This window comes from Pteronotus mesoamericanus, unplaced genomic scaffold, assembly GCF_021234165.1.
Source record: "Pteronotus mesoamericanus isolate MK-2021 breed Mesoamerican mustached bat unplaced genomic scaffold, CSHL_Meso_final contig_246, whole genome shotgun sequence".
NCBI classification, from domain to species: domain Eukaryota; kingdom Metazoa; phylum Chordata; class Mammalia; order Chiroptera; family Mormoopidae; genus Pteronotus; species Pteronotus mesoamericanus.
In genome coordinates, this window is record NW_026555104.1 from 2,100,910 (window position 1) to 2,120,034 (window position 19,125).

General features: G+C 37.7%; 1 protein-coding gene across 1 annotated transcript in view; it reads left to right on the forward strand.

The window, feature by feature from the left end:
• Positions 1-2,954: 2,954 nt before the first annotated feature.
• CEP112 (centrosomal protein 112) overlaps positions 2,955-19,125 on the forward strand; it is a 311,127-nt gene continuing 294,956 nt past the window's right edge. Inside the window, exons 1-4 of the mRNA XM_054573071.1 lie at positions 2,955-3,070; positions 9,394-9,507; positions 12,258-12,448; positions 14,115-14,287. Coding sequence (XP_054429046.1) covers positions 9,402-9,507; positions 12,258-12,448; positions 14,115-14,287 — 470 coding nt within the window. The 5' untranslated portion in view covers positions 2,955-3,070; positions 9,394-9,401. The remainder of the gene's footprint in view (positions 3,071-9,393; positions 9,508-12,257; positions 12,449-14,114; positions 14,288-19,125) is intronic.

Below are 19,125 nucleotides of genomic sequence, written 5' to 3' on the forward strand. Positions count from 1 at the left end.
TAAACTAGGTAGCTATGGGGTAGACATGTTCTATCCCAGGTGCAGAGAAAAGCACAAAAAAACAATCTGCATTTATTCTTTAATTCAATAAACATTTACAGATTGTCTCTACAACATATAGGTACTCTGCAAGGTGCTCTGTCTGCAATGGTGAACCCAACAGATATTGTCCCTGTCCTTATAGGGCCTAAGAAAATGATTGTTGATATTAGTTAATATTTGATTACAAATTTTGATAAATACAAAGAAGAAAACAGGGGGCTTTGAGAAAGAATAAGGGTGGCCTGAGAATCAATGAAGACTTCTCAGAGGAAGTGACAATTCAATAAACACATAGTGAGCTGACAAATTATTATCTTTCTAGACAAAGAAGTCATAGTAATTGGTTTCCATAGATATTTAGTTATAAAACATTTATGTGGAACTGTAGTTTTCAGGCCACACATACTGCAACAGTTACAAAAGAGTATTTATGTGGCTTGAGGTCCCTGAATGGTCTCAGATTCCAGCAATTACCTCCCAAATATATCTGGAGGTCCCAGGGTGGGTCTCATGCATGCTCTTTATTTTACTAAACTATTATATGGTGAGCATCATTAATTTTCCACCAAGTGTTTGTAGCTGTGGAGATGTTACTATTAGTCTCATTTCTTGCTTCTGATACTTGGTAAAGTCATCCCAGTTGTGGCTGCTTTTTTACTAGCGCCTGCTCTGAGGTTGCTGGAGCCCAGTGGTAAGGCCAATGATGTCTGCACTGAGTTCTCTATCTTCAGAAATTACAGATACAAATGCAGTTTTCGGCTTCTGTTCTCAATCTTTAAATGGAAATACAATCCACAGAACAGGAGTTATTAACCTAGGCTCCATGGATGTACTTCAGACCTTTTGGGAGCCCTTTGATTTGTACACACATTTTGGGGCATATGGGCAGTTAGTGGTGGTGGAGGAAGGGAGGGGAGTTACAGCTTGTTAAGATTTCTAAGGAAGTTCCTCATCTCAAAGGATTAGGCATTGCTATTACTAGAGAAGGAGAGCTGGAAATCAAACCATGGCCATCACTGTGCTTTATGGAAAGTCACCTCACTTTCCTTCGGTGTTTCAGTACAGTCATTGAACCAGATCTGCTTACCATCTCCTAGGATGAGTTACTTCCTAGGAGGGTCCTTGGTTCTCATGTAAGGAGATTCTAAGTGGACACCAACCAGTCCCGTAAACATGATGTATAGGTTTGAATCTTAAGGTAAACACAGCTCAGGATCAAGCTATATATGTAGGACATAAATAATGATAACAACTCTCCATGCTTATTTTAGTATTTTGGTTTGCATAACTATATGTATGTATGTACATATAGATATATAGATTAGTGAAAAAGTAACAATCTGCTAGTTTTTGGAAATGGGGAGATTTTTCTCATCTTTTTACTTTCTCCTAATTAGAGAAAATATTTTAAGAAATTTACTTTCTTAATTTTTTTCTTTTTACTTTTCACTCATAGTTTTTTATGCTGCAATTATTTCCTCTTAGATGAACTTGACAACTTGACTTTATTGCATTTCCCCCCTTGATCCTCTTTTTTCATCTTTCATTTTTCTGCTCATGTTCACTTAGACATCATTTGTCAAACTCATTTCGTGCTCTTCCAGCAATGTGGTTCTATACTTTGAACCTCTTCACTGAGTGGTCAGATTCCTGCAACTGCATGTGTGGGTTTTACATCCCTGATTCTCAGTGCAAATGATCAGGACTACTGATTATTTGTTAGCTATAAACATGTTCAAATATCCTTTTGAAAGACTAAACATTCTTAAAAGCATTTCATACTTTTTCTTTCCCTAGTCTTCATGATTTGTCATTGAAACAATGAAGAATTGTTAGTTTTTACTTCCAGTGGGATGGGTTTGAAAAAGCACCTTCAAAAGAATATGACTTCCCTCTCAAAGTTTGAAAATAACTAGTTACAAATGAATAAATTTTCTCTTTTCTTTATGGAAAATTGAAAAGATGCTTCAAGCTGTGCTTATGTTAGATTTGGCCTCACACTAAGTGCACTGTATAGACACTGAAGAAGGAGTCCTGTTGTGAAATTAGATGAAAAACAGTGGTAAACCAAATTTCATTTAGGTGAGTGTTTTTACAATTTAAATGTAATTTCTGTATATTTAAAAAACATAGTTTAGAGTATTCCCAGAAATGTAACAGAAGACCAAAGAACACCACAACATAGCAATGCAGACACACAGACTGCCTTGAGGAGGTGGAGATCTTGAGGGCAGCAAAAACTCATTTTCCACTAGGTCTTGCTATTTTACACAGAATTGGTAAGCAGAAAGCCTTTTTATTTTATTTCAGCATCTTCAGAATTTGGTGTCAGTTTTTTCAAACCTCAGTGTCAAATTGCAAAGAAAAAAGAAAAAAAGGTTCGTGCTCATTTCCCCCTTAACACAACTCCATTCTCCTCTGGGTTGTGAGAAAGACACCAGGCAGTAAGTTCTCACATTTTTAGGCTTATTAAACTCCGCTGTCTGTTCAAACAACGGCCCCACTTTTCTCTGAAAATTCTCCAGTAATTCCATTTTCTTTCGCCTTTATATATTTTTCCTCCATAGCCCCCACAGTGTCCACAAGCTACACTTGTGATGTTCGAGGGCCGCAGTGCCCAGATATGGGTCTGGTTGAAAGCCCTGGTCTGGGACCAGCTTAGGAGCTGCCCGCCTGGAACGCGAGCCTAGAGCCAGCGTCTCTGGCCCACCCGTCGCCATGGCAACGATGCAACGCACTCGCGGGAGCCCCGGGGCTGAGGCAGGGAGGCGGGCGTAAGCAAGCGCGGAAGTCCGCTCCTCTGACCGGCTAGGGAGCAGCTACAGAGGCTCCAACCGTCGCCTTGGCAACAGCGAGGCGCGCAGGCCGCCGCGGGCGGAGTGGGGAAGGGGGCGGGGAATGCGAGCGCAGAAATCCCCGCCCCCGGCCTGCAGGGCGGTGGCGACGGTGGCGGCCCGCAAGGATTTGAAACCGTTTGGCGGCGGCGTCGGCGGCGGCCGATCAGAAAGCTTGCGTGTAGGGGTTCCAGGTTCTTGTCTTTCCGATTTTCCCTCCCCTGCCCCTATCCGCGGGATCTCGGGTGGAATTTTGCCCGGGGAGGCGGTCGCCCCGCCCGTGCAGGCTGGTGCGGGGAGGGGCGTCGCCCCGCAGGCCCCGCGCGGGTTCTTGAGGCCTGAGGAGCGCGCGTCGCGTTCGGGGGTCTCGACCCGGACCTCTGGGGTTTCACTTGCTGAGTAAATTGCAGCCCGGGCGCGCTTTGGGAAAGTCGAGTCAAGTTTGGTTAGCGGTCAACGTGAGGAGGTCCAGAAGTCGGACCAAATGGTTCGCGGCTTCCGAGAGGAAACCCGTGTGCCGGACAAGCTGGGGATAAGGCCTGGCCTCGCGGAGCTCGCGGGCTGCCCCCGACCCCGTGCCCGGCGACTTCTGCCCACAGTGGCCGTGGAAGTGACTTAGGTGCACGGCGCACTGGACTTGTCACATTCCTCCCTCGGTATTTAAGGCAGAACCGGTATGCTGGTTCCTTTGTAGGAACAGTCCTCATAACAGTCCCTTGGGCAGGCCCTGGCCCAGGATCAAGGTGCTGGGAGTTACAGAGTGTTTCTGGGTTTATTTATAGTTTGTATTTTTAAAGCGTTTAAGAGGACACTTTGGGTAAATACGGACAGCTCTTATTCTGATCACTCTGCAGCTGTTTTTTTATTCTTAATATTTAAAGACGAATGAAAATAAAATAGAACAGGCAAATGAAATGATACGTGCCTTTTCCTGGGGGGTGACTTGGAGTCTGGGCACAGTGTTCAGGCCCAGCTGCCACTTTCCGTGGGACCATCGGCCAGTTACTGAACCCGCTGAGCCTCAGCTTTCTCCGCTGTGAAATGGACACGAAAGTGAACCTGTCTCCTAGGGCGTTGACTGCGCTGCGCTTGCAAAGCGCACAACGTGCTCCTGGCACAACTGGGGAACTTCACACGCCCAGATGCGTAAGCCAGGTCAACACGCACCGGGAAGACTTTGATGTACTGACATACACATGTCAGATTTTCTTCAATGACTCACCATATATTTAAAATACATGGTTTGATTGAACAATATTGATGACACGCCACTTTCAGGAATATGTTCGTTGCGTTTGGCAAGGGGCATGATAAACCTGAGGTGGAGTCTTTGTTTAGCAGTTGTGGATGCTTTTTGCGCAAGGCTGTTCCGTGTTTGTGGCTCCCTCATGCTTTGCTGACTCCTGTGGCAGCTAAGCACCTTGAGAAGGTCTTAGCCCATTTTGTAGCTGTCCACGTAGAAACAGGTTTCAAAAAAGACATTGCCAGTGAATTAAAAATAAGAAATGATCCAAATATAGATTATAGATATAAGCAAGAGTCACTCAATTTACTTCTTTTTTTTTTTTTTGCCTTTTTTAAAAAAAGTATTTATTTATTTTTAGAGAGAGGGGAAGGGAAGGAGAAAGAGAGGGAGAGAAACATTGGTTGCTTCCCAGGAATTGAATAGGGGACCTTCCCTTTTGCAGGACAGTGCCCAATCCACTGAGCCACACCAGTATGGGCATGGTTTTGAACCATGTATGTAACTGGTGGGCACACTCTAGGCCTAAATCAAAGATATTTAGCTTCACTTATTTTTCCATTCTAATAATTTAAATCTGCAATTCTAATAAATAGTAATAAAACTGTTTAATTAGCTGGAACTAAGTAGATATAATTTATTTATAAGGTGTAATTTGTGTAGCAAGAATTCCTTGAAGGTTTGAAATGGTAAATTAATTTTTTTTGCTTTTTGCATTTCATTATTTTTTTGGAGAATAAAAAAGGGATGAGGAGAAGCAGATTTTTGGCTTTTACCAAGTATTACATTGACTCTTTATTTGTTTAAAAATATGCACCCTAGTATTTATGTTATAGCAATTCTGATTGCCTTTCTAATCTTCAAGATTTTTCATCATTAGTTGGATGTATTGCTGATTTACAAGTAAATGGCCAAGTCGTCAGATGTAATGGAGCTGAGCGCTAAAGATTTAAGAATTTTAATCTGAGCTTTGGGCTTAATTTTGTGAGTTTGGGTGAATCTTTTAATTTTGCATTTAGTTTCTTCTAACATTAAACACTATCATCTGCCTGTGTCAAAGGATTTATTGAGTGATTATTATTGATTGTTAGGAATCTTTTTGCTTTAGCCATAACTATGGATACTCTCAGGCAAATGTTTGAGTGCACAGGCAGAAAGGTTAAGCCTAGGAGTACACTTCTAGGCCAGAGCTGTGCGTAACATTCTGGGTTTATGAGTTTCCATTTGTTTGTTTAATCTACTTGAAAGTTGGTTTTCAGCTTATGATCTAACAACCAGCAGTTGTATTATATAGCCTTCTGTAACCAAGTACATAACTGATGTTATGGAGGAATGCAGTTAGCTATTGTAAGAATGGGAAACAAAACCAGCCACTCAAACAACCCATCCAACTAACCAATCAAAAAAATTTATCTTAACCAAGTCTTGAATTTGAAAATATGTTTCTTCTGTAATGCAGAATGTAGGGTGACCAGTTCTGGTAACTAGCATTAAGGACATACCATCTTTCTATTCTAGAAAACTAATTTGTTATTCAGAATGGGATCTCAAAAAAAAAACAACACCCAAACAAAAACAACCCCAAAACTTGTCATGTGAAAGTGGAACATTAATCCCTTACATTAACATTTATTTACCAATAAATTCTTCAGCTTCTAATACATGCCACTTAATGTGCTAGATATTAAGATGTCTAAGTCATGGTCCTTGCCTTCCAAGAGCATCTTTCAGATGGTGGAAGACATGCAAATAATACAGAGATGTGTAAAATAAAATTGTGAGATAAGTGCTGCCTCACAGATGTGAACACTGAGGATGGAGTGACAATGAATCTACAATAAGTGGGACAAGCTTTAATCAGAAGAGACAGTTGCACTGCTTTTACCTGACTCCAGGCAACAGGAACAGCCTGTGAAAAGAATGTAGAATCATACAAAGGCTTAAAGTGTTTGAAGAATGGCAAAGAGTTCATTGCTGGTGAAGTGCTCATCGGTGGGTTAGTGTAGTTAGGCAGTGGGTGGGTGGGTGGGTGGGTGGTGTGTGTGTGTGTGTGTGTGTGTGTGTGAGAGAGAGAGAGAGAGAGAGAGAGAGAGAGAGAGAGAGAGAGAGAAAGTAAGAGATGGGCTCAAAACGTACAGGCACTTGTAGGCCTAACTTTGAATTTAGAAAGCATCCTGCTGTGTATCAGGCAGCCAAGAGAAGTTTTAAAGTAGGGAGTGATATGCTTAGTTTAGTGCTTAGGAAACTTAATCTAGCATCAGTGAGGACTAAAGTAGGGAACAGTGAAGTAGGCTGTGCAGGTCAGTGGTCGAAAGTGCTTTCTCTGAGAGTGGCAGCAGGAATAGAAGGACGGGCAGGGTTTGAGATGTTCTGAGTACTTGTTGATACATTGGTTTATGGGGTTTAGAAAATAGGAATAGTCAGTGGGGCTGGACAGTTTGACACAGTGGGAGGTAGCTGATAGGAGATCAAGGTGTTGGCATTGGACAGAAGGAGAGTTCATGCTCTGATACAGAAGCAAAGGAAGTACGGATTTGTTCTCTAAGATACAACTTGAGAGGTGGAGGGAATAGCATTTTGGGGTGTTACCATCCGGCTATTATTTTTTTTCCATGAAGCAGCAGGTAAGGTTTTTAAAATAAGGAGTGAGGGAAGGCTGCAGCACTTTATTTAAGGGGATTTAAGATATCTGGTGAAAGTTTAAACGCTGCTTTGTGGGGCAGGAAATACTAAAAGACTCCTGCAGATTCAGATAACATTGGAAGCCATCTGACTACAAGGCAGTGCCATTTTTCTCCAGCAAACCCTTACGTAGGGAACATGGGAGGGTGTCAAGGGGTGGCAGTCTTGCTGGATGTAAAGAAAAGATTGAGTGGAGTAAGGGGAGAGTTTAAGAGGATATGAGGCTGTTGTGATCAGATAGAAGGGTTTTGGAGGTCACAGCGATGGGTATGGGGAGTAAAGGTAGAGTCAGAGAGTGGAAGCCTCATAAAAGGGGCCTTTTGGGGTTGAGGTTGAAGAGCAGCAGTTGGGAAGGCAGTATGCATCTCAGAAACTATTTTCCTTCCTGCGCAAGGCTGCTGGGAGAGAGTTTAAGGCTCCAAATAGTATGTGCACGTACTTGACAGAGGATGGAAACCTTGGTTCACTTCTAGGCTGTGAGGGATGTCAGGTCAGCCGGTGGAAGCCAGCGTTTCCTTACACAGACAGGCTAGAGAGAACTTTCTGTCAAGAGGCTGTTGATAGCAAGAGGGAGGATACTGTGCAAAACGTCAAAAGCTGCTTCAGGAGAGGGAAGGCTGTCTGGAAGAGGAATGCCAATAAGGCAGAACAGAGCTTTTTTCCAAATATGTAATTTGTAAATTGAATAAATGACAATTGGAGGCCTTATATAATGTAAAGGTAGTCCATGTCCCTACCAAGACAGTTCATAACTTAAAGGAATGTGTTGACTGTGGTTATATTTTTAACTCAAGGAATTTTGTTAAAACTTATGTTTCTGAATTTTGAGATTTACCCCTTTTTATTCCATGTTTTCTTGCTAATAAGGAAGAAATACAGGGACCAATATTTTAAGTTTTTTTGAGGGGAATTAAAAAACTTACAGAGTTAAAATCACTTTTTGGAGATAGAGTTCTATGAGATTTTCCCACATGCGTAAAGCAGGGTCTTACAGCCTCCTTCACAGACGGTACGCTGGACAATGCCGCCGCCTAAACAGTCTCCTCGTGCCACCTCTTTGTACGCACATCTTCCCCTGCTGCTCAGCCCCTGTGAACCCCCGATCTGCTTAATATGCTCATACTTTTTGGCTGCAAATGGATTCATACAGTAGGTAGCCTTTTAAGAATGGCTTCTTTCACTAAGCATAAAATGTTTAAAGTTTTTGTTGTTGTATCAGTAGTTCATTCATTTCTGTTGCTGAGTACTGTTCCATTCTGTATTTTTACCATACTTTGTTTATCCATTCTCCAGGTGAGGGGTATTTGGGTTGTTTCCAGTGTTTGGTGATTTCATAGAAAAATAAATGCTGTTATAAATATCACATTCAGGTTTCTATGTAAATACAGAGTTTGTTTCACTTGGGTAAATACCTAAGAGTGGAATTTCTGGGTCATGGTAAATGTATGTTTAACTGTGTAAGAAACTGCTCTCCTGTTTTCCAGAGTGGTTGCACCATTTTGCTTGTCTGCCAGCAGAGAATTCCTGTTGCTTCGCATCCTTACCACTGCTTGGTATTGTTTGCTTTTTTTTTTTTTTTTCAGCTGTGCTACTAGGTGTATAGTGATATCTCACTGTAGTTTTAAATTTCCATTTCTCTAGTGACTAAAAATGTTGAGCATCTTTTCATGTGCTTACTTGTCATCCACATATCTTCTTTGGTAAAGAGACTAATTTTTTTGCTGATTATTTTTTATTGGGTTGTTTGTTTTCTTATGGTTTCAAGAATTCTTTATATGTTCTTGATAGAAGTCCTTTATGAGATATATCATTCACAAATATTTTCTTTGAATCTGTGGCTTTTTTTTTTCAGTCCCTTAACGGAGTCTTTTGCAGAGCAGAAGTTTTTTATTTTGGTGAAATCCAGTATATCAGTTTTTTCTTATATGGATAGTGCTTTTTTGTTGTATCCAAGAAATCTTTGCCTTTTCCAGGGTCATGAAGATTATTTCTTATACTTCTAAGAGTTTTGTAGTTTTACATTAAACACTTAGGTCTCTGATTTATTTTGAGCTATTTTTTATATTCACTATGAGGTGTAAGATGAGCTTTGTGTAATTTTTTTTTTTGGGGGGGGGCGTATGGATGTCCAGTTGTTACAGCACTATTTGTTGCAAAAACTCTAATTTCTCCATTAATTGCACCTTTGTCAAAAGTCAGTTGTCCTTACTTGTACTGGTCAATTTCTGGACTCTGGTCGGGATTTTAGTCTGTTCCATTGGCCTTTATGTCTTGTCTTTTGACCAATAGCACATTGTCTTAACTACTGGAATCTTAAAATTGGGTAATGTGAATCCTTCAGTGTTGTTTTTCTTTTTCAGAATTGTTTTGGCAATTCTAGTTTCTTTAACTTCCTAAAATGTAAATTTTAGAACCAGCTTGTATATGTGCAAAAAATAAGGTTGAGATTTTGATTGGAATTGCATAAAATCTTTAGATCAATTTGGGGAGAATTGATATTTAATGCTAATGAGTTTTCTTTGATTTCTTTCATCCATTTTGTAGCTTTCAGCATACAGATCCTTAATACTTTAATTTTTAAATCTTTTACAGACTAAATTATGGAAACGGAAAGTGAAGAAGAGCAATGGGAGAAGCTGGATGCAGAGTTTGATCACTTCGTGGTAGATATGAAGCCCTTTGTTTTAAAATTACCCCACAGATCAGGTAAGATTATGTTAGAAAATTAGGTCCTTAAGATTAATTTTTTTCTTTATATTATTACATCAAACCAATGAACTATCAATATAGAAATAAAGCTGAATTCTGTTAATGCTGATTTTTGTCTTAAGCTGATGTAGTATTTACTTTGAGCTGTTCAAGGGTAAATAAAAATTTAGTCATTATGTTCCATTAAAGCATAGGAAGATTGTGATACCACTTCTTGTATGTCATGAGCTTAAAGCACGTGGAGCTCTAAAGTTAGCTACAACTGTTTCTTCCTGCATCTTTTTTTTCCCCACTGTGGGACTGTTTCCTCTTTCAGGAGCCTACTGTCCATCTGCTCTCTGACCCTTTTGTTTATAGGAGTGGAAAAATAATCTGTTGGCCTTGTATGCTTTGGGTTGAATAAAATCCAAGTGTGGCCATGGCCGGGTGGGTCAGTTAGTTGGAGCATTGTCCCATACATGCCAAGGTTGCAGGTTCGATCCCTGGTTAGGGCATATACCTAGGTTGCGGGTTCAATCCCCAGGGTATGTACAGGGGACAACCAACTGATGTTTCTCTGTCACATCAATGTCTCTGTCTCTGTCTGTGTTTCTCTTTCTCTCTCACTCTCTCTCCCAAGTCAATAAGTACATCTTTGGGTAAGGAGAAAAAACCAAGTGTGAATGAGTTTTTGTTGCAATCTTGTCTCCAATTTCTGGCCTGTTATCTCTAATTCTGGAATGGGAGTCTTTGTTTCAAGTCAGAGGACTTTCTAATCATTTAAGGTAATTAGAGTGATTGGAAAGAGTTTGGAGGGGCAGGAAGATTCTCTGAGTTATTCTGGGCATAAGACTGGCTGTAAAGGTAAGTCTGATTTGGCAGCTTTTGAGTAGAGGGTTTGGAGGGGGGCCAAGAAACTGGCTTTTACTCTGTCCAAATTTCCTGGTTTCCTGAGGTATCTGAGGGAACTCTAGGTTCAAAATGAGGACCTGAGTCAGTATTAGGTATGTATCTCAGGGAGCTGCGTTCGCTGTTGCCTCTGTTCTGGGCCCGCAGCATTCCCTCACCCATGGTGCCCGGGTGCCGTTTTCCCCTCGAGCTTCCTCTTTTGCCCTCTTGCCTGTCAGGCCGTAACCTCTATTTCCTTCCTCTGCTGTTTTTCCACAATGATTATTTCGTATCTCATAGCTCATTCAAGATTTTTTGAGTTAGTATTTAATGACATTACTACACTGTCAGCCATCTTTTGATATTTGCTACATTTTTTCTTTTTGTCTTATCTGCTGGTTAGGAAAAATTTTTATTAAAATCACCATTATAAATGTGTTTCAAATCAAACTATCATCATATTTAGCTTCTTTTAAAAATGGATTTTAGGTACAAGATTTGGATTGGTTCATGACTCATTGTCAGTTTTGGGATATCCTTGGCCTTCTCTTACTTAGTTAATTGTTAGTAGAAACTTAAGAAGTCACACCCCGAGCAAGAATCTGAACATTTGTTTGAACTTACATCTTCTTATAGCTAAATTCTACTTTTGAGAATGTTTTTTTCCCATTATTTTAAGTAGAGGTATGAATTCTTTTTATTAAATTGTACCAAATTCTAGCCATTCCCCAAATATGTAGATTTCAGTTTGCTGCTGGGCATATTTAAAACACATAGTTGGAGAAACTGATTACTTAAGTTAATCAGTTTCACTTTTGCATTTTCTTTTGCATACAGTATGGTCAATATTTCATGAAGTTTGCTTTGTGATTATATAATTTTAAAAGCTAAAAATACAAAAGTCCTTTAGGGGCTAGCTCTCATACCTGTTGTAATAAACCTGGTATGAGCAAAGTAGTAAATCCAGCCCCAGCGATTTTTGTAGGTAAAACAATAAATGAATATGACCTTTAGAAGCTAAGAGATTAAAGAAGGCTTATGATTTGTGTTAGATGTATAATCCTCAAATTGAGTTAGACTGCTAAAAGATTAGTGTCAAATCATTTTCATGAAACCTAAAAACAATTCTGTGTCATAGCAGGACAAGATAGTCAATAAGTCATTATATGTGGATTAAACTGTGTTATATGTTTTAGGTTGTTTTTAAAATGATAATTATTTTACAAAATTATATGTAAATAGCCTTCAATTATTTTTAGAGAGGTTAAAAGAAAGCCCTAAATAAATCAACTACAAATCCCTGAAAATTATCAGCTTTAATAAATAAAACATTTGAGATTTAATTTTAGATTAAGTTTAAAATGCTTAAATAAATAAGATTGCATTTCATCTCAGTTTGTATAATGACAATTATAGAAAGATTTTTCAACACAACTAAAATTATTTTAGAGATGTTTTTATAGCTGACTTAATCTCATCACTTGATATTTGACAGCAATCGAGAGATTTTATTTCTGAGAAAATATTTCTTTGCATAGGTCTTACCGATTACTAGTTAACTGACAAACTCTAGGCCAGGGGTTAGCAAATTGTAGCCTCTGGGCCAAATCCATCCTGCTGCCTTTTTGGTAAAGTTTTATTAGAAAACAGCCATGCCCATTTGTTTACATGTGGCATGCGGCTGATTTCTGCTCCAGTGGCAGAGTGGAGCTGCTATGCCAGAGATTATAGGCCTGCAGAGCCTAAAATGTTCAGTATGTGCTGCTTTACAGAATAAGTTTGCTTACCCCTGCTCTAGACAAAAGCAGATTTGTGTAGGTCTTTCATTTATGTTTATTTACTGAGAAATCAAGCCTCTAATAGTTCTTACATATTTCTAGAACGGCAGAGGTGTGCGCTTTGGATTAGAAAACTGTGTGAGCCTTCAGGAACAGGTGCAGGAATAATGGGCAGGAAGAATCGGAACCTGTATGCAAAACTGCTGCTGCATATGCTTAAGCGAGGAGTGATTGAAGGCCCTTTTATACACCGACCTGAACCAGGGACACTAAAAACCTTACCTTCATACATGGTAGGTGTCATTGACCAAAAGATATATCAGTTTCATTTCATTTCTTTAAAGCTGTCAATTTATCATCCCTTTGGGGAATAGTCATATTAGTAAGTTACAAATTCTAGAAAATATATTAGTGAAAACTAATGTTTCTTTTCTCTGATTCAGTTTTTTCTCCCTTGAATAGAAATTTGATACTGGCCTGTAAGAGGCCTCTACTTACTTATTTATTCATTCCACAATCTTCTACAATATTTCCAAAAATTTAAAGTGCATTTTAAAATTTAGGACTTGATTTTCCTCTGATTTTCACTGTTTATAGTAATATTTTATGCATGTCAGTAACTTTAAGTTATTAAACTCTTTCATATTTAAAAACTTATGAGAGGTTAGATTGATGACTTCTAAAGTTCTTTTCTACTCTAATAAAATAACAATAGTAAGTTTGAATTTAGAAGTGATTTCCTGTACTTCATTTAATTTCATGATCAAAACTAAGTTTGTTACAAAGGCAGTTTTAATTATACTTGGTTGATGAATTGTCACTATCTTGGTGCTTGTCACCATGAAATATGTCTTGGTCTGTATGGTGTTTGTATAATTGAGAAATCTGACTCAAGTTCTAGGTATAGGTAGTTGCTGTTAGGGTACCTTTAAAAAAAATAATGAATTTCAGAGTTCTTGTGTAATGTATTTTAAGATTTTTTTGTGTGTGTTTTTGTTTTATTACTTAAACCAAAAATTCATTCAAGAGGCATGCTGTACAACTAGACCATAATATCTGTTATCCATGGGAGAATGCCAAAAGTTTTAATGTTGTTCCCTATCATATGTTAAAGTAGAGCTATACATTTTGCTCACAATCAGTAGTCTTTGGAATAGTAGTTACTTGATTTAATATTTGGTTAAACATGGAGGATTTTCGTGTAGGACTGGGAGAATTGTTGCAGAAGTATCCAGTTAATGCAGAATTTTCTTCAGAAATGTGTCATGAAACCTGTATTACTTAAAGAGAAATAAATGGGCTCATGTCATTCTTCTTAATGACTAAATTTAGAAATAATATGAGTATATTATATATGTTTTCCCATTCACACTCAGTCTCGTAAAAACATAGGAAAGGGCTTTATTTTACAAATAACTGTGAGAAAGCCTAGAGACCCGCATTGGATTTCCCAGCTCATTTATGTCATGGCCAGAACTAAATCCTAGGTCTTCAACTCTGTTCTTCTCATCTTATGCGGGGATTCCTAATTTTTATTTATTGTGGTTTTTCTGCCCACTGATTTTTTTTGAGGGGAGGGTATTGTTGCTGCAGAGTAGCTAATGATCACTGAAAAAATAAGAGAGCACATGATTTGAAATGAACTTTCTAATTATGTTCACATAAAGCTAATATTCCTTTTGTAATACAAAGTTATTATCAGATTTATCTGTTATGCTGTTTTATCACTCATAAGATTTCTTATACAGCAGAGCAAACTAAAATGTATATGTTGTTCATTCTATGTATTTTAATATTTCATAATTCTTTGTATATTGAATGATATATTTTTATATATTTGTAGTTGAATTTGAGTATTTGAAAAGTTGTTACTGAACTTGAAACTTGACGGAAATCTTAACTAGTTATTTCATTACAGTACATTTTGAAAAAATAATTTTTCTAATTTTTAAAAATCAGTCCATCTATTTTGATGAGCCAAATCCAGCACGAGCAAAAGATTCAAGCCCAGAAGGACTACCAGACTGGGTGATGGGTGAGCTGGGGACAAGTGAACACAAATTAAATGAATCATGGAAGCTTTCTTCTGGAAACAATTGCTCTTTGGTACAGTCACCAACTGATATCCACAGGTATGTTATGAAAATGGGATTTCGAATACGTTTCATTATTTAGCCTGCCTTTGGAACTGGTTCATACATTTTATTTTCCCTTTTTTTTAATGGTAAGTAGTTGGTTTACTTTATATTTTTGTTAAAGTTGGAGTCTGTGAAGGGATATTGGGAAGGTAAAATGGCAGTGTTGATTTTTCATTTACTATATATTCAAATTTATGTTATATTTTTTAGCCACTTTTTGGATATCTGTTAAATATATAAGTATATATATACTTATATAAATATAGTTTACATTGCTTGGAAATTGGTCCCTGAGAATCTTTAACACAATTCTCATTTTCCTTTATGACAAGCATGAATTAAGAACATTATCAATGACTGCAACAAACATTAACTGTAACAAATTATAATATCTTGCATATCCATCTTCCAGCTTATGCTTGAATTTCTCTCCTTTTCTCCTCATTGAACAATATTTGTTTTGATTTAATAAAATAATCTAAACATAAACCTCATTAAACTGTGCTTTTTTTACTAAAGTACTATGCTTAAGTAGGATTTTTAGTGCAAACAAAAGTAACCTTCTAAGTTTTGAAATACACAAAAAGATGATTATTGTTGTAGTGTAACTTTTGGCCTTTAGGAGGAATAGTCTTAAATTGGACTCTAATCGAATTTTGAGTTTTACTTTTGACATGGTTCCCTCAAATGGTAAAATATTGGACAGCATCAATTGACTTGTACCATACTTCTTATTTCACTCCTCATCATTCTCTTGGTAATTTTAATTTTTGAAATTTGATTTGGTTAACAATATAATCTTTTCTACTACATATTTTTTGGTTTATTACTTAATCAAATATAGAAATGTTATTAGTAATTAGAAATGTTTTCATAGTTGATGTAGTCTGGTTATATGTTTGTCAGGTCTCAGGTATTATGAGGGAAAAAAACAGATGAACACAAAACAGGAGATCCAGTCCATATGAACTTTTTTGAGTAGAAAAGGGAAACATTAAAATAGAGAGGAAAAAAGAAAGGTATTATATAATTAAGGACATGTTCAGAAGAGTAAAAAGACATGACTAGTCTATAGGAGGTGGTGTAAAGCACTTATTTTTGCATTCATAGATTTAAGATTAGAAGAGGTGCAACTGTGGAATTTTTGTTAGCCTTGCGCAGGTATATGGAGATGTACAGAGACTGTGATGTGCATACAAAGAAAAATATGGTTCTTGGTTTGGCTATGAAATGCATCAGGTGTTTGCCAGAAGATTTGTTGAGTGTCTGACTAAATGCTGGGTTCCTTTCTGGTGTAATGAATGTTGAGTTTACAGTATAAAGGTGAACTAAAGGAGTTCCCTGTGTCTTAAGCTGACCAGAAGTTGAAAATTGGTGATCTTCCTGGAATGAATGAATCGTGTATAGATTTGTTTTGTTTGACTTACATAACGTCTTTAAAGATTTTTTAAGTTGTAAAAATTAACAATTAGAGAATTTTGTTTAAATACTTAAATTTCTGGCTTATTTGAAAAAGTGGAGACCTAGCAAGCTTTCTGGAAGACAGCCATAGATTGGAGCAAAGTAATAGCTGGTTACTGCAAATGTTCACTCTTTCTGGTAATTCCTGACAGTGAGCTTGAGGCCAGTTGCATCTATTGTTAAGCTTGAGCTTTTATAAAAAACAGTTTTAAGTAGGGTTAAGAGGAAGTAAAGTATTTGCTCTCCATTTTTATATGCTATCAAAAGTAGAAAGAAGAAAGGTAAAAAAGGGGGAATTACATGATTCAAGAAGAGAAGACTGTATCTTCATAGAAAGTGAAGAATCTCTGGTAGTATAATTACCCATTTGTTATGTTTAGTCTTATAGACATTTGAACTAGAATCATTGTTTTAGATGAATAGGGAAGAGAGATAAGTACTTGGATAATTTCAATGCAGTGTTTCTGTGTAGTTGTGGAAGTATTCATCAAGATTAAAGTATGTATAAGGGTAGGGCTCAGGGTAGGAAATAAGAGATCTTCAGTTTTTTTTGCTCATATTAGAGGATAAAGTATGAGAAAACATAGTGAGAATATTCTTTAAATATTTGGGATTTTTCTGGAAAATGACAGTAAAATCTCCATAAGTTTAACAGATAACTTCTTTTTGTTGCTCAGCTATAATAAAATGGCATTTTAATGCAGATTACTCATATGTAAGGCTTTATTTATCAGTTATATAATAAGTAATTGATGGGAAAAGCAGGGAATCTTTTGGTCCTAGTCATTCTGCAGGCCTCATAACGTCACAGAGGCTTTCCCTGACATCCCAGGTCTGTTGAGGCGACTCTTATATATGCCAAAGTACTCTGTATCCTTTGTTGCACTCACCACACATGCAGAGGTTCCATTTCTGTCCTTTTTGCTAGATTGTAAATTTCAGGAGGCAAGGACTGATTTTCCTGTTTACACTATATATCTAATGCCCAACACTGAGCAGGAAACTGTTAGGAACTCCATAAGCATTTATGGTTGTGGAGTGCACATTGGTGAATGTTGGATGGTGTTAGGCACTGCCACATTAATTTAATTTAATTTGTACAAAACCTCTTGGAGATGGGTATATTGTGTCAGAGAGAATGGCACAGAGATTAAAAACAACTTTGAAAAATTTGAGAGTAAGATCAAATTTAGAAGAAATTAAGAGAAATGTGGCTGTAGGATATAGAGATGCCCCTCATACACCATGAGGAATATAGAGACAATGGAGGAGGTGGAAAAGGCACACTTAAATGTCTTTCTGGTCAAGCACTAGAATGTAAGTAAGGCCAAAGGCCAATTAGGGCTGCAAAAACTAAACAGCCCAGTGTATCTTTTCTTATGGATTTCTCAATTAATTTAATTTGATTTATTAAAAATTTTTAATTTAATAGATATTTGAAATTTTATTTACGTGAAGGCATTTAGAAACTAAAACTAACATTTAGTTTAGCTATAGTTAATACAATTGATTTTAAGGCCGCATACATAATCAGATCAGAAGTGGTACTGAGGTCTAATGGTGGTCTGTCTTCATATATCTGTTCAAAAGTTGCCCCTTTCCCGAGTGGTCATACTGTGCTAATGAAAAAGTGTCTGCTGGTATTGACCTAATACATCTAATCAGTTCTGCAAGAAATTGTTTTAAAAAAGTTTAAGAGGCTTATAATATTTGACACATGTATATTTTTATAGTGAATAATTTATTGTTACTTAGAACTGAAGTTTAAGGCCGCCTCATAAATTTTACAACCACTTCAACTTGTCCTTTGAAAAACCTCTTTAATCTTAAAAGATTTTCCCCCTTAGTGTTTCTTTTTTGATCACTTTATAAAATCCTGCTTTACTTAGACCTTTTTGTATGTGAAGTATTTCTAATGGCATTTTAGATTATGCTGTTTGTGTCCTAGCCTTTTTATATTATTAAAGATGCAGAGTCCTTTTGAAGCCTCTTTGTTAGGACTCCCTATTCAGTAGAGATGGCACCTTTCCTTTACCTTTATTCTTCCTGTAGGATGTGGTATGTAGCCTGGTTCTAAACACCTTAGAAGTATTATGAGGTTATATCCTATCAGGCTTATTATTGTGCTTTTTTCTTTCCACCAAATGTGCATTATACGCTAGTAAACTTAACATTTCATATCACACAGCTTCAGCACTTGGCTAGGTTTGTCCTGGCTTTATTCTTTCCTTTCTTTCCTTTCTCATAGTTCTTGTTTTAAGGTTACATTATGAGCCATGTTTTCTCTTAGAAAAACCAGTTTCCAAATTGCATTGCTATTTTATGAGATCTCTTATTGGATTTTTATGTCAAAGATCTGCTTATTTTCTTCACAATGAAATAGGTTAGTTATATCTGAGTTTAGAGCATGGTTTTCCAAAATGTAAAATGTTACTATAAGACCATAGACTTAGATCTCGTCCTGTACAGGTTTCTTAATTTCATTTCGTTCTATAACCATGAGCTATATCCATATGCATTACTTCCTGGTCATCCTTCTGATGCCTACCTTTGAGATTCAGTAAGGACCTTAATTGTCTTTGTAGCAGGCAGACTTTCAGGTGGTCCCATGATCCCTCCTTTGGGTATTCACAATCTTGCCTAGTCCCTTTCCCTTGAGTGTGGGCAGGACCTGTGACTTGCGTCTAATAGAGTATGGCAATGGCGATGGGATATCACTTCCATGATTACATTCTAATGTGTAAGACTGTCCTGCCAGCAGACTGGCTGTTGAGTCTTGCTGTCTTTTCCTTGCTGGTTTGAAGAAGCGAGCTTCTGTGAATTCTGTAGCCGGAAGGGAAGGAAGGCTGCTGACAACCAGGGAGTGGGGATAGTGGGTCCTCCCCTAGCTGAGCCTGCAGACGAGAGCCCAGCTCTGGTCGGACCCTGATTGCAGAGGCCCCGGCCCAGCTGAGCCTGCACTTCGGACCCACAAAATCTCTGAGAAAATACATGTGCCGTTTAAAGCTGTTCAGTTTGTGCTAATTTGCTATGCAGCAAGAGATGACTAATAGAGTTTTTATCCTCATTTTAGAAAAGTATGTAATCTATATGCAATACATGCTTGTCATCAAAACCGTGTAGAAATATGTAGAGTAAAAAAATAGAAGTCCTCCCCCATATGTCCTCATTCTACCTTCCTCACTAGAAGTGATAGCCATTGACAATTGGGCATGTTTCACTCTACAATAGACACATGCCCACACTCCCACATATGTAATTACAAAATTGTACGTTGACCTATACTATATGTACTGTTCTGAGACTTGCTCTTTTGTCACTTCACTGTCTCTTAAACCTGTGTCATGTAGCCTGTTTCATCTATTTAACTG